The sequence below is a fragment of the Centruroides sculpturatus genome, unplaced genomic scaffold, assembly GCF_000671375.1.
Source record: "Centruroides sculpturatus isolate CEXI.00-Female unplaced genomic scaffold, Cexi_2.0 scaffold73, whole genome shotgun sequence".
NCBI lineage: Eukaryota > Metazoa > Arthropoda > Arachnida > Scorpiones > Buthidae > Centruroides > Centruroides sculpturatus.
The window spans coordinates 1,098,361-1,114,717 of NW_019384330.1; the positions used below are offsets into that span (position 1 = coordinate 1,098,361).

Consider the following 16,357-nt stretch of genomic DNA (forward strand, 5'->3'; position numbering starts at 1 on the left):
GCTACTCAAATATTTTATGTTTTTGATACTAAATTAACTTCTGAAGTATAATTTTTTATTGTTTTTATATTTTTCAATATATTTATTTTGTTTGTACAAAATAAAAAAATAATTTTTAATGATACAATAGTGTTTGTTAGGCTTAACAGACGAAAATTCAACTCGAAGCAACACGCAACGGAGAAAAATGTCAACACAGGATAAATTAATATATTTTTTCGTACATAATTGGTTATCTGAAAAATAAGTTATCCGAACAATCCCAGTCCCCAATTGATTCGGATAAATGACGCTCTACTGTACTAATATTTTTAATCCGAAGTTTTTTCTTGTTTGTTATTTGGCATTTATAACACTATAAGATGGTTTTTTTTAAATAGTAGTTTAATGTTATTTTTGTTTTTAATACTTGTAGACATAATTCGCCCATGTAGGGATCACCATTATTTACCATTACCTACATGGGCGAATTATGTCTACAAGTATTAAAAACTGAAAAGAACCATCGGACGAAACAAACTTACAAGTTATTTTTGTTGTTAACTTTTTTATTTTTGATTTATGTAATAATGTTCAGGCCACAATGCATCAATCTAGTATATTTCATGAATAATTTACTACTAAAAATAAATCAAAACATGAAATTTCAAATAGAAAAAATAAATAAGTAAGTTTGTTGATAATATTTATTTTTTGCAGAGTATTATTATTAACTATTACTTTGTTGTTTCAATTTTAGCAATCAGAGAATCAAGAAATAAAAAATGAAAGTAATAGTATAACTGAAATTTATGATCTTAACATCAAAAGTGACAATAACAGAACTAACAGTCATAGAGACAGCGAATATGTTAATCCACATGGTGTACGTTTTACTGCTCAACAAATACCACAAGAAGGTAAGATATAAAAAATATTTGATCATTAATTGTAAAATATATTCATGATGTGACTTGAAAGTAATTAAAATAGCCTTTAAACTGAACTTACCTTAGTTTTGGAAGTTTTTGAACGAGAACCAATGATTTCGACTGCATAAATTTCAAGTTCAAATACGTCAAATTGTCCTTCACTTTCCAATACTTGAGTGGTAGAGACGATCCCTGTTCGGCGATCAACATTAAAGATTTTTCTATAACTTAACCCTTTGACATTTATTGAAGTCAAATAATAATTAACAGAAATATGATTGCCTTGAGCCTTTACCGCTAAAACACTAGTACCAATTGGTTGGTTTTCGTATACAGAACCGGAAAATTCAGATGCACTAAATACGGGTCCACTTTGCCTTTTAAGAACTCCCAAAATCGTAAGTTTTAATCTAGAAGATTTCATAAACGGTCTCGGCCCATTATCGGTCGCTCTAACTGTTAAATTGTAGATCGGAAGTGGCTTGGAAACCCTACGAGAGAGAGTTAATATTCCAGTAGATGGCTCTAAAGAAAAAAGGTCCGATTGTGATTCTTCCAAATGATAAGTTACCGTTCCGTTCATTTCGTTGTCCGGATCTTGTGCAGATAAAGTCATAATAACATCTCCCTGACTGGACCCTTCCAATAAGATGCCCGTGTCGATTGACACAAAAGTGGGTGCGTTGTCATTTATGTCATCAACAATTATGGTAATTGTTTTTTCAGTTGTTAATCTACTGATAGCTGGTTCAGCCAAATCAGTACATACCACGGTTAAAGTGTACGAATCGGTCTCTTCTCTGTCTAGCGATCGAGTAGTATAGATCATACCCGTTTCTGGATTAATCCCGAAATGATTTTTGCAAGGCCAACATTTACTTATGTTATACTTCACCTGTCCATTGATATCAGCATCCGCATCCTCCGCGCTTATTAAAGCAATTTTAGTATTAGGTTCCGTATTTTCTGTCACTCTATATATTACATCCGTATTTGAAAATACGGGAGGATTATCATTCACATCAGTCACAATTACAAAAATTGTTATACTTGTACTTAAGGTAGGAATTCCGTTATCACTAGCAGTTATAGATAGATGATATTTTTCGTTTTCTTCTCGATCTAAATTATGAGATAAATACAGATTTCCTGTCATTGGATTGAGTTTAAAGACATCTCTATAATTAGAGGAAGATAAAGAATAAGTAATATCATGATTTAAATCCTTATCTATTGCTAGAAAAGTGGCAATAATGCTACCGACCGACATGTCTTCACGAACGGTTACTTCCTTTGTGTTATTTATAAATTCTGGATAATTATCATTTTCGTCTAATACCGAGATGCTAACAGTCCCAGTTGAAGTGTACCTGTGATCAGTTCCATTATCAATGGCTAAAATTGTTAGTGAATAAAAGTTTTCCATTTCTCTGTCCAATTCTTCATTAAGAATAATCTGTCCACTGTGCTGATCAATACTGAATTTAGTCTGTGGAATAGTGTTTGAAATTGAATAGGTTACTTCCCCATTATTGTATTCGTCANTGTATATTTTTAAATATTTTTTAAAAATTTGGAGACTTAAAAAACATTCCAAAAATTCAAAAAAATTTCAAAGCCTTAAGAACCGTGTTTTATGTAACGCTATGTAATCTGCCCGAGTTAACTCGGGCGAGGAACTAAAGTTAATTAATTAAGTTTTAATTAACTCTTCACATCCAGATGTCAGTAATTTGTTTTTAGAGTAAGCTTTTGCAATTCGGGGATTCCCCTTGCACATGATACCATTGACAAGTCGCTATTACATCATTCTGAGTTTCGCATTGAAAGGTATAAACTGTAATCGTTTTGAAATCAAATTTTATTTTAGCGGTGTTTTGTTCATTTTTATAATAAGTAGCGAGTTTAAATTTTGCTGATTTTAAGTTGCAGTAATAAGCAGCACATTTTGATTTCTGGATTGAAACGTATAAAGTGAGTGTCGTAAAGTTTTATTTTTTATTAGAAGAGGTTTTTGCCTTCTCAATATCGTAAGTCTAAATTTATTAAGCAGCCTATTTCTTTTAATTTCTGCAAACTTTTTTATGCGGTTTTAAATTAATTTTAACTCGTTGTTTTGGTTTTATGCGATTTTAGAAAATTACGGAACATATCCCTACTTTTTCAAGGCAAGTAAAGTGTTTTTTTATGCAAATATTTTATATGCACTTTTCTGTAGAANCTTTTAATTTCTGCAAACTTTTTTATGCGGTTTTAAATTAATTTTAACTCGTTGTTTTGGTTTTATGCGATTTTAGAAAATTACGGAACATATCCCTACTTTTTCAAGGCAAGTAAAGTGTTTTTTTATGCAAATATTTTATATGCACTTTTCTGTAGAACATATCCACCACATAAAACGAGACCTTACAGTACTCATACAAAAGCAATATCAAATTAGTGAATCTTATAATATAATCAAGATGGGTTAATAATAAAGATAATAATGAAGGCAGAGCCCAACTAGTTAGGAGTTGAAAGTTGATGCCAAAAGAGTAAAAATATTTAAAAAAAAAAAAACAAATTTGGTAAAAAGTAGCCAAACCTGGCATCACTATATTACACCTCTGTATATGCAAACTAGCACATGTTTGCATATACAGAGGTGTGGGCATCCTTAAACTTTAACATCTGTTTTCTGAGTACAGTAGAATGGTTTGCTAAAACCAAATGTTTGAAATACTATACATTTAGAGGTCACATAGGTTAGAGGTACTTTATTGGTGTTTGCTTTAAGACAAGTCAACTGTATATTTTTCTTAAAATGTATTCTGCATTCTTAGTTTTTCATAATAATGCATAAGAAAACTTTCAAATAAAAATAATTTCATTTTGTTTTTAAATGTCCTAAATTTACTTTAATCTGTAAAATTTTTAATAAGTTTAGAGGGAAAAATATTAGATGAGGGTAATTTTTCTTATATTTATAAATACAGTGGTGCCTCGTATAACGTACGCCTTGAATAACGGACGCTGCGAATAACAGACTTTCTGTTTGACCGTTACGTGACTCGAGCAATGGACTTGCTGCGAACAATGGACTTTCCGTTCGGCAGTTATGTGAGACGAACAATGGACTTTCTTCAAACAAGTGCAAATGATGTTTCCACTCTTTTGCCGTTGCTAGGGTTGCCACCTCAGAACTTAGTCTCGCCCGGAGACGACGATTTAAGAAACAAAAAAACCCCATATGCATACATATACAGTTTTTTTATTTATATAAATCCCATAAAAAAACAATTAAGTGTTAATCGTGTGTCATTAAAGGTTGATTAAAATCGCGATAAAATTTTTTCGCGCGGGTAAAAATTTTTGAATTAAAAAACATAAAAATATATATATATAGGTCTATATTTATTTTTTTGAGGGTCCAACAGACCGTTTGTTATGTAATGCTATTTAACCTGCTCAAGTCTAACTCTAACTATATACTATAACTTACCATTAATCAACCAACATGAACACTGATTATCAAACTATCAGCTATGTATGCTATATCATTTCACTCTCAATAGACATCTCTTGACAGAACAGTCACAAGAAAGAGTACATCCACATAGCATGCAGCAGCACTGCGCCTATGCCAGTTATAGACGTTATGTCTTTAAGCCAACGACTCTCACACTAGTAATTCGGTACACGGGGGAAGAAATATATGCAACGGTTTGCATATAATTTTGTACATATTCATTTCAACTTGCACAACCTGGAGAAACATTAATTAACCCCGGAGCCCGGAGATAACTCACTCAATCCTGGAGTCTCCGGGTCAAACCCGGACAGGTGGCAACCCTAGCCGTTGCCAATGACATTCTGCTATTTTTAGGATATATTAGTATTATTAGAATGTATTATTAGTATATCTGAAGTAGAAATGTAATGTAATATATGTTGACGATTCAAATAAACGAAATGTAATTGTGTAGATGCCGAGGTGGCGGGACGAAAAGAGGTTGTAAAAAACAAACGGAGCGAGAGTAGCTCGTAGAAGTGTTTAGTGATCTTAATTAATAAAGAATTATTCGTATCATATAATCTGGCAAGTTAAGTCATTTATAATGCATCATGGCTTCTAAAAAAACAGAAAGGTGATTTCAATTGAAACAAAGCAAGAAATCATCAGGAGTGAAAGTTGACAAAAACTTTCTTGTCGAATGGGGAGAGGTTCAGGAGTTTACCAACACTCATTATCCAAACAGAGCTGAGGCCAACAGGATCAATGATCTCTACGATGACACCTTTGTCCGTCATTTCCGACAGGTGTTAAAGAAGAAAGAGAAACAGACCACCTTGGTCATGTTTTTCAAGAAGCCAGCGGGCAAAAAACAAAGGATGGAACAAGAGAAGTTGACCCTGCAAGTTCCGGTAGCCTCTCCTGAATCTGACTCCGATTAAAAAACAATAAAAAAAGACCCGCTGCAATGTGTAAAAAGTCTGTATCTGTATGAATGTGTAAAGAAAGTGTTCTTCCACCTCCTCCTCACAACATCTGACTACCCGGCATAATTGGTGTCTGCTCCATTTTCATTTTTTATGGTACAGTACGGTTATTTTATGCTGCGGAACGAATTATATGTTTTAACATGTATTTCTATGGGAAAATGCGTTTCGTATAATGGACGTGCACCTGGAACGGATTAAGTACGTTGTACGAGGCACCACTGTATTTTAATATAAAAAAACATTTAAATTAAAAAAATTTGAAACCTTCATTGTAGTATAAAAATCTTTTGATATAATGAGAAATTTTTGATTGTTCTGTAATATTATTAGTGTTTAACTGTAAATTTGTAATTTTTACAAAAGAATACAAAATGAAATTTTTGCAAATAGTTTGATATTATACTGTATTTAAATAATATTGTATATCAAATTAAATACAATTTGTTAAATATTTTTGGTATTTTTTTGTTAATAAAAATTACATATGTTGTCTTCTAACAAATACTTTATACAAATAAAAACTATTTTTTACATTAGGTTCCGGTCCTCTTATACCATACGGTCTGCCTTGCGTAAGAGAATTATTTAGATTTTTAGTCACATTAATAAATCCAATTGAACGACATAACACGGAGGCAAATTTTCACATTGGTTTAAGCCTCCTAACAGTTGCTCTTGAAGCTGGTGCCAATCAAATAGACAACTTCAATTCTCTACTTACTCTAATCAAAGATGATATGTGTCGAAATCTGTTTTCCGTAAGTAATATAATATCTGTAATTATTTTTAATTAAAAAGTGAAAAATATATTTTTGTTTACAGTAAAACCTCATTACAGTAATACCTTGACTTACGCTACCCCGACTTACGTGAACCCGGAGTTATGCGTTTTTCAAATCTCGTCGATTCGTCTTTTGTTTGAGCGCCACGCAACTCTTGATTACTCACTCTCCCATACTATTGTTCGGCTTACATGTTCGGACGTGTCGCACGGAATCGACACATAGCTACAATTTATTTTGTGTTATTTATTTCTGTGTTTGTTATATCTATGGAGACTTGAGAGACTCTATGTGGTGATTTCTTGTAACCGTGAAAGAATTAAAAGACGAGATAAGATTAACGAGAACATTTATTAGCTTACATACATCCGACGTGGATTTTACACAAATTGCGAAATTATACCCCGACTTACACGAATTCGACTTACGCGGTTATCGCTCGGTCTCACCTATCGCATAAGTTCGGGGTATTACTGTACTTTGAAGCTTAAGGGACTAAAAAATCATGATTTTCGAATTATCCAAACTTTTTTTGAATCTAGTTTTTTTTGTAATTCTCAAATAAAATTATGACATTATCTATATAATTTTACCCATTTGGTTATAAATGTGTTATTATTATGCATTATTACTTGGTAAATTAAGCTATTTCTAAAAAGTGTCTGTTGGCATGTACTTAATAAAAACAATAAAAACATAATGAAACTACATTCAAATCAAGATCTGAAAATAATTTACAAAAGAAGCTTAAGTGCTTCAATAAGAATTACTCACAAATTTTGTCTAGAAGACCAGTGTCTAGTTGCAGAAGAATTTACCATCTTGAGTTTGAGATTACAAAAATCATACAGTCTAATGAAAATAAGCTAATACTAATGGCTAAAGCAGTGGTTCTTAACCAAACATAGTTTGAACTATTTCAGAATGTGTTGGTAAAATCAGACACTTTGCTATGGTGTGTGGTTTTAAATTTTTAACAATTATTTTGGGAAATTTATATGATTCAATTTGTGCTTTATTAGATACTGTTACTATTTTTTTCTTGATTAATTTGATTATTCAACAATCTTTGAAAATAATTCTTGTCTTTGGACTGGAGATTGGCGTGTTTAGATACAAAATGTTTTAATTTTGCTGGTATTATTACACTATTACAAAGCTTATTCTCATAAACCACGCAAAGGGGAATTTGACATTTCATTTTCGTCAATGTAAGTGAACCCAAAACCAAATAATCATGGAATATTGTCTATTGACATTTTTTTACTTTGTTCTCCCTGTTGTGAGCATCATTATTGATATTGTTGTACTTGCACTACACTATCAGTGCCAGAATCATATTTTCATTTTAGAAATTTGTCTATTTTGCTGTTTCAAATAATTATTTGTAATTCTTTAGAAGATAGAATAGAGCTTTTTAATTTCTAGAAGACTAATTTATCTCAAATGAACTTTTACCTACAATTACAAAATAATACATTTTATGACACTGACAGTCTGTGTAAAACATTGGACTTACTTGAAAAATAATGAAAATAACAGTAACCTTTTTAGCAAGAAACATGTTTGTACACGTTGATTGTCGTCATTCAACTGTTTACACACTAGCTCTGCCTACATGCGAAAGCAGATTTGATTCATGTTCTAATAGAAATCTGTTATAAAAATCAATAAAACCTACATAAGTAGAAGTAAAGATGATACAACTAAAAACAATGACTTTTTCTTGTTTGTTTTAATAATTTTAATTTTTCACAATTTTCAAATTTTGGCAGAACATTTTCTCTATGTTCATGGAGCACCAGTGTTCTGCAGAACATCTGTTAAGAACCACTGGGCTAAAACTACATATGTATTCTATTGTGAATATGCACATGCATTTAATTGATTTTGGAATTATTGAAACAATAGATTTTTGTGAAAAGTGTACAAAATAATTAAATGCTTTTTATAAAAATAAAAAATATCTTTAAAAAAATAATAAAAAAATAAAAAACATAAAAATTTTTTTTATTTAAATTCTTTTTTCATTAGCAATGTATACAATGTTCGAATGACCTTGAATGGATGTCCAATAAATCAATGTGTAATTGGTAAAACCGAAAATGAAGCTGCCACTTTGGCATGGAAACTTTCCTTATAAACAATTAAATTGATGGAAGATTTTAAATTAAATGATATTTGTTTGAGTTACCAGACCAGATAATGACTTTGAATTTTATTGTATGCATACAGTAGAGCCTCGATTATCCGACCTAATTGGGGACTGGGGTTGGTCGGATAATTGAAAGGGCGGATAACCGAAAAATATGAAAAAATCTATTATTAGTGTAGTATATTATTATATCCCATGTAATTAGTATATTAGTGTATCGCTATTAACCTACTTTGCATTGAATTTTCATTGAGGTTAAGCCTAACAAAAATTTTTTAAAATAATAGTGTGAGACCCGAAAGGCCTTGGGTCTAATTTAATAATTTTTATTAATAATGTTAAAATATTATTTCGTTTGGGTGATGAAAAATGACGTTTTAGAGTGGGAAAAATAGATGACAGATGTTACTTCCTTTCACTGAGGTTAGTACATCCTCTGTTTTTCCCTTATCTGCGAAAACTCTCGCTTTGATGGGAAATGCTTACCCCTCACATATCCCCCTTTCCATCCGTTCTCACGGAGGAATCTTTGCATGATGATTGGTCACTGATCGTGACATATAGAGGAAATTTGTCCGAACTTGAGGAGTTCAGCGACAGATCTGGAAGCGTCCAAACTCCACACATTTTCCTCCTGATGACCAACGCCCTTAGTCGAGTCACTTAGAAGAAGTCCGGAGTCTGCACTTAGAAATTTTACTTTGGTTTTGTGCATATATTAATCTCCCATACGAAGAAGTAAATGAACTTTATCTCCAAAGTGTCCCTTGCCTACAGAGAAGAAGACGAACGACCACTGAAACAGGTTGTATGTCTTAACAATTTTGTGAGCTCTCTCTCGATCGCGAATTGGGTAGAAGATAAGTATAGCTATCTCTCGATTTGTATGTTATTTGTAGTAATTCTATCTCTCGTTCATTAAGATTTTTGTATGAGTTTATTTTCTTGTTTTATTAAATTTATTATTTCGTTTTAATTAAAATGTCTCTTAATTTTGTGTTTGAATCAGATCTCATACGCGTGTTTGTCCGCGGATTGATAAATTGACAAACTGGTGTCAAGGAATCCTGACGAGCATCTGAACTTCGCAGTTCGGATCATATAGCGGTTATCGCTCTCCTATGAACTTTTAAGATCGGATTTCTTGATTCGAAACTTTGGAGACAGATTTCGGTTAATCTGTGCCGATTAAGTGTTACCAGAGTACTACTTACTCCGTAACCCCGGCTACTCTCACAATAGTCATTGCTATTGTATCGTTAAAAATTAGAAAGTTAAGCCTCGTTTAAATACTGGCTCCCTTTCATGGTCGATCCAGTGTTGCCAGCTAAAACATGTAAAAATAATATTAAATTAAAGTAGCCAAGACATAGCCAAATATTGTAGCGCCACATCAATAGTGGACATTTGAAATTTGCTGACTAGGACGGTCGGTTAACCGAGGGGTTGGTTGATAGAGGGTCGGATAATCGAGGCTCTACTGTATTTCTAATTATCCGAACACAAATATATACAAAATGCTATTCTCTTGGCCAGGGACTAGAATTAACTTTGAATTACTTGATACTTCAAATTATCTAATATCAAAATAATGAGGTTTTACTGTAATAAAAAGTAAAGTACTCTGTGAAGTATTTTTACATTCACTAAATTAAATCTAGAATTACAATATAGTGCTTTTTATATTATTTGATGATTATTATTGTATTTATGAAAAATGTTTCTGAAATATTGTATTTCGTTTTACATAATAGAATAATAAATTAAACATGCTATCTTTTTTGCATGTTGAATTTTCTGATTGATTGTTTTCATTCATTATTAAAATGAATTTGAACAAAATCAGGAAATGCTTAAATTATTTTACTTTAAAGGCAGCAAATTTAATTACTTCTTATAGTAATAAAATTTGTTGCATTTTATTTTAATATTTTTTGTAAAAACAGTTTAAACAAAACAAGAATAAAATTGAAATGTATTGTTAACAAAATTCTTTAATTTGTTATAGAATGAACATTTTTATAAAATAGATTCTTAGCAATCTGATTTTTGTTCTCAAGTATCAATGTTAATGTGAAGTATTTTAATGTTCGAAAAATTTTAAATAGAATATTTTAATTAAACATTGAATTATTTCTAAAAATTAAATATTTGTCTCTCTGAAAATTCTTATTGTACAACAATTTTAATATGAAGAAGCAATCATTTAAAAATTGTTAGATTAATAATGATTATATAGTACAGCGTCGATTATCCGAAAGTCAATCATCCAAAACATCAATCATCCGAAAGAATTCCAGTCGGCAAATTTAAATTTTCGCCAGTGCTGTGGCGCTGCAATCTTTGGCTATGTCTTGGGCTACTCAAATATTTTACGTTTTTGATACTAAATTAACTTCTGAAGTATAATTTTTTATTGTTTTTATATTTTTCAATATATTTATTTTGTTTGTACAAAATAAAAAAATAATTTTTAACGATACAATAGTCTTCGTTAGGCTAAACATCGACAAAAATTCAATGTGAAGCGACACACAATGGAGAAAAATGTCAAGATGGGATAAATTAATATATTTTTTCGTACATAATCGGTTATCTGAAACATTGATCTTCCGAACAACCCCATTTCCCAATTGATTCGGATAATTGATGCTCTACTGTATATTTATAAGGTTTTTATTTTTTTCAAAAAGGAAGGATTCGAAAAATGAAATAAACCACGATGTGTTGCTCTGTAAACAAAGTTTTTTTTTTTATTCTATTAGTTTTGAAGTTACATCATCAAAATAACATTTTTGAAATGTAATAGACACTCTCACCTGTAAACAAAGAAACAACATTTAAAGTTTATTCTTCACTATATCAATTTATTTTTATTATTTATCTCTTTCTGCTTCACTATAATATATCGATTATGCCATATTTTTTCCCCGCATGTCATGTCGATGACAGCGTGACGCACGCAAAAGTTTTTTAAATTGAAAGAGAGGTTTCTCTCTCTACATATTAATGAATTATTTTATTGTAATTTTTTAAAATGATTAACAATAATATTTTCATCATATAGAAGTACCAACATTTTACTTGATTTCTTATTGTTAAATTAAATTGTTTCTTGTTGTTTTTATTTAACAATAAGAAATCAAGTAAAATGTTAATGTAAAATTCAGATACACTGCTAAAGAAGTCATTTAATTTGTTGAAGAATGAGGAAAGTTTCTTTTCAACATTTAATTTGTTGAAAAGGAAGTTGATTTATTTTGAGTTTTTGTAGAAAATTTTGGGATTAATCCCAAAATGTACAGGGGCTTGGAAGCAAAAGTGTTTATGATATTGTTAAAATAGTTTTGAAATGATGTGTTGCATTCTTTGTAGTATTGTTTTTGTAAGCTACAGTGAATATAGAGATCACGTGGATTTCCACTGCATTTTCACTTGGTCCAGTGTTTTCTACTGATATTTCTGAACTTTTTTAAATGGTTGAGAGAACTGTTTATATGAGGATGTAACAACTTTTGAATATTGTAAAAACTTAATGATAGTAGAATAAAAATACATATGTTAAATCAATAATGGTTTGAGGAGATAATATTGGAGATTCCAGGAAAGTCCAATCAATAGAACAAATATATATTTTAGCGGTTTGTTTAAAATTAAAATGATGGTGTAAAAGAATTCTCGTAAACCTCTGTGAGTATTTGATGCTAATACTATCTAAAACTTCAAGAAAGATTGCACAGGTATCAGACATAAATCCTTTCATTGGGTAAGTGTTGAGGTTGCAATTTATTGAAAAGGCCAGATCTAAAAAATAATTGTGTTGGGAAATAAATATTTTAATAAGATTGAAAAAATAATAAATTTCATTAGTAAAAAAATTTTTGCAGGGATCTAGTGATAAGAAAGTTGGCTCAGTGGATGACCAGGAAATATTAGACATATTAAAATCTTCACATAGAATTAATTTAAACTGTAAAGCATGATCTATTGTTTTCAGGAAGCAGTATATTATTTGAAATACATGTTTTATTTTATGGTGAGGGGCATAAATGGAAATTATAATAAGATGAAATTTAGGGAATTTATCGATCAAGATGGAATTAAGGTATTCAAACATTTTTATTATTTGGGTTGAAGGATGGAAAATCATTAATTAAGATACCACCACCATATTGGATTTCACAGCAAAGAGAAAGATGAGAAAATTCTAATTGATTTTGCAAAATTTTTGAAATTGTGTTTCTATGAGGTAATCCAGCTTTTGGTTATAATGTATAAGTTATGAAATGCACTGAGAATAGTTGGAAGTGAGAGACACTTATTTTTGATAGATCTAACATTTTGCATAAAAATCTTGAAAGAATTAAGATGTAGTGACATTTGTAACCTTTATTTGTTTTATAACCCTAATAAGCTTTAAAACCTTTAAAACCTGGATGGTGTGAGGAAACACTTATATAAAAAAGGATTAAAAAAAGATGAAAGGAAAATTCTTATCTGCAAATGAGAAAAAAGTTTTGTAATACAACATCAGATTGTATAATACAAATTTTTAACACTCGCACATCCAAGGGAGTAAGGAAGTGTCATATGAGTGTGATGTTGAGATCTTAAGTATGACAGAATGAGTCCACTTTTTTGGAGGTAAGGCAGGCCAAGCTGACTCCTCTAAATATGATGGTAATCAGAATTATGAACTGCAGTTGAGGTGCAGTTGGCGATTTTACAGCAAAACTGTAATCTCTTTAAGAGATAAACAATTGTAAAAAAAATAACTAAGTAGTCAAGTAAATTATGGTGTATTCCAGAATATCAGTTCAGTCTACTTTGTAGTTGTTTAGAAAATCTTGATAATCTTGAACAAGTCGTCTAAGTGCATTTACATTAATAATGCTGCAAATGAGGAAAAAAGTTTTGTAATACATCAGATTGTATAATACAAATTTTTTAACACTCATCATCCGTGGTAGTAAGGAAGTGTGATAAATGACTAAAGTTTTCATTAAGTCAAACCCCACTCAAGATACAACACATGTTCCTCCTATCTTTCTACTTCCTTGATCTTAAGTACCAAAATTTAATAGTATCAATGCCCTTACATAGAAATAATCTTGTCAAATTTTAAAATTTATTTATTTATCCAGTCCTGAGATATAATTCAAAAACACACACACACAATTTTGTAAGGGGGTTTTTTACATTGTTTGGTTCCTGGAAAATCAAAATATGAAGAAAGGCAAAAGAAAAATGTGACTAATCATTATAATTTCTCTTTGTTATATTTCATAACAGCTGAGGCAAGTAACATATATAATGAATTATGTTGAAAAAAGGTTGTGGAATTGAGTTTTAATATCTATATTGTTGATATTTGTAAATAATTATTTACTAAAGATTTTATTTAATAATTTTTAAATTTTAATTTTTTTTAGTTACTCTTAACAGAGAAATTATCAATTTTTGCTGCCGTACTTAGAGTGTGTTTTTTATTATTTGAATCATTAAGAACACATATCAAATTCCAATTAGAAGTAAGTATATTAAGTGTATTAAGTTGAATTATTAGAAATTAGAAATGATTAGAATAATTAAATGTTATTGTTAAAGTTAAAATATTAACATTTTAAATAATTAATTTAAAATAATTATTAAAATTAATTAAATAATTTATAGTAAAGTGTTTTACCTTTATTCTTATAAATTTAGAAAAATATAAATGAAATGCTTTGTAATAAAAATTAGTAGATGACATTACATTTACATATGTATTATACTAAATATTTGAAATAATCGTAAGAAAAATGATAAATTATATACATAAATTAATATCCAAATATTTATAAATAATATTTTTCATAAACATATTGCAAAATAGATTATATGTTATAATATATTCTGTGGGAAATGAATTTATTAGTTTCTTAAGGAAATAACATTTGGTTAATACCTTTATTCTACAGAGATTTAATTGTAATGGTCCTTGCCTGTGTGTAATGCAATTTTGATAGTTTCTATAATAAACTTTCATGCACATGTTTTGTCTCTCTTATTCTATAATAAATTATAATATACTTTGTTAGTTACTTTTTGTTTTTTGTATCAGAACCTTTTAAGTTATAATTTATTTTAAATCATTAATAAATTATATACAGAACAGATAAAAAAAATATTGAAAAAATAGTGAACAGTTATAATCCAGTATTTTTCTAANAGACATTTGTTATACTTCCACTTAAATTGAGGTAGTATTTTCCTCCAAGAGCGAATCATTATCACACAATGTTGTATCAACTCTTCTCTTGAGGTTATCACGCCAGCACCTTCGACAGTCGAGACACTCCCCCTTAAGTTATAATTTATTTTAAATCATTAATAAATTATATACAGAACAGATAAAAAAAATATTGAAAAAATAGTGAACAGTTATAATCCAGTATTTTTCTAACAATATACTGTTTAAGAAACTTACTTCTTCTCATGAATGTTTTTTTTTATTTTATCTATATATATAAAAATGAATGTGTGTGTGTGTGTGTAGCTGTCTGTCCTTCGTGCATTACCACACTGTTTATCTGATTGTTGTGAAACTTTGGGAAGTTGTTTAATATACTCCCGCAAAGGTTTCTGGCATAGTACAATTGCCATGAAGCTTTGAAAAGTTTTTTTGAGAAGGTTTCTGGCATAGCACATTTATCCTACGATAGATGGCGTGCGTGTAAACGAGCATTTCACTGTGTGTTCGATCAATTTCAAATTGTGAAGACCATTTCCCCCCTCCAAAAAATATCTCTATATATGCATTTGTTATTTACGATATTTGTAATAATTTTTGTTTAATCACTTTATTTCAACTTTTTTTTTGCTAATTATGTATTCGCTCGAACTTTGTTAAAACCTTAACTGTATCCCGAACAACAACTGAAGTTGTAGAAGGAAATTCGCCTATTTTACCGATCTAGGGATCCCTTTTTCCAAATTTTAATATCAACTCACAATAATTTAAAAAGACAAATTACAATAAAACAGTTTATTATCCAACTATCAGAAATTTCACAGCATACCAAGGAAGAGAGGAAGGAGCAATTAAATGATCAAAATTATAAAGGATTACATAATATATATAAAAATGGGGAATATTGCACTTCTGACAATCTTTGTGAGTGTGTTGGCTAAATTTAAAGAATCCATGCTTCTCGCATGGACAACTGTATGTGGCCAGCTCACGCGTCGGAAAACCCTATGATTTATTCATGTACGCACCAGACGGGGAAAAACAAAAAATATCATGTATCCACAAGCACTCAAATAAATAGAATTGAAACGACACTTTGAAATGTTTTCACAATGAAAATTAATAATAATAATAATAGCCTTGGTGTTTCTGTGGCAATATATCCACAGACCACAAAGGCTGGAAAACCACGCCAATGAATGAAATAGACATCAGAAATGAACGAGTTTATCATCCATACTTACTACACCATCACAAGACTCGAAACAAACACGACAGCATACAGACAACAACTACACCATAGATTCACACAACAATATCCTCATTTCACTGTCACTGAACAAAGGGTTGCTGATCAAAAAAGAACAATTATACACAACAAACAACCTTATCCCACAACCAACACTTGAACTTATCAAACAACAGGTTGCTGATCAAATACATCAACAGACAGAAACATTTAACATTAATGAAGATCACATAACCTGTCAGGATAATCCAGCAACAAGCATTGATAATAGTACACATACAACTACCATTAATGATACTACAGACACGTCCTCATCCATCACTGATAACATAGATATAGATTTAGTTAGTACACTCTCACTTATATTTCAGGAAACACTCACTAAATATACAGGCACAGATCCCACACAAAGACCGCAAATACTGAAAATCAACATGTCAAAGGTAGTAGGAAAAACACTAAATTATGTAAACACTCGCTTACTACCAAACTACATTCATTCAATTTCTACACTCTCAGACATTCATACATTAGTTTATGCTGGGG

The 16,357-nt window shown here is 30.2% G+C and overlaps 1 protein-coding gene across 1 annotated transcript in view; it reads left to right on the plus strand.

The window, feature by feature from the left end:
* The window catches only part of LOC111629765 (Golgi-specific brefeldin A-resistance guanine nucleotide exchange factor 1-like), a gene marked incomplete at its 3' end in the record, with an annotated part of 182,789 nt that overhangs the window by 76,295 nt on the left and 90,137 nt on the right, over positions 1-16,357 (plus strand). Inside the window, exons 10-11 of the mRNA XM_023373680.1 lie at positions 5,931-6,151; positions 13,763-13,861. Coding sequence (XP_023229448.1) covers positions 5,931-6,151; positions 13,763-13,861 — 320 coding nt within the window. The remainder of the gene's footprint in view (positions 1-5,930; positions 6,152-13,762; positions 13,862-16,357) is intronic.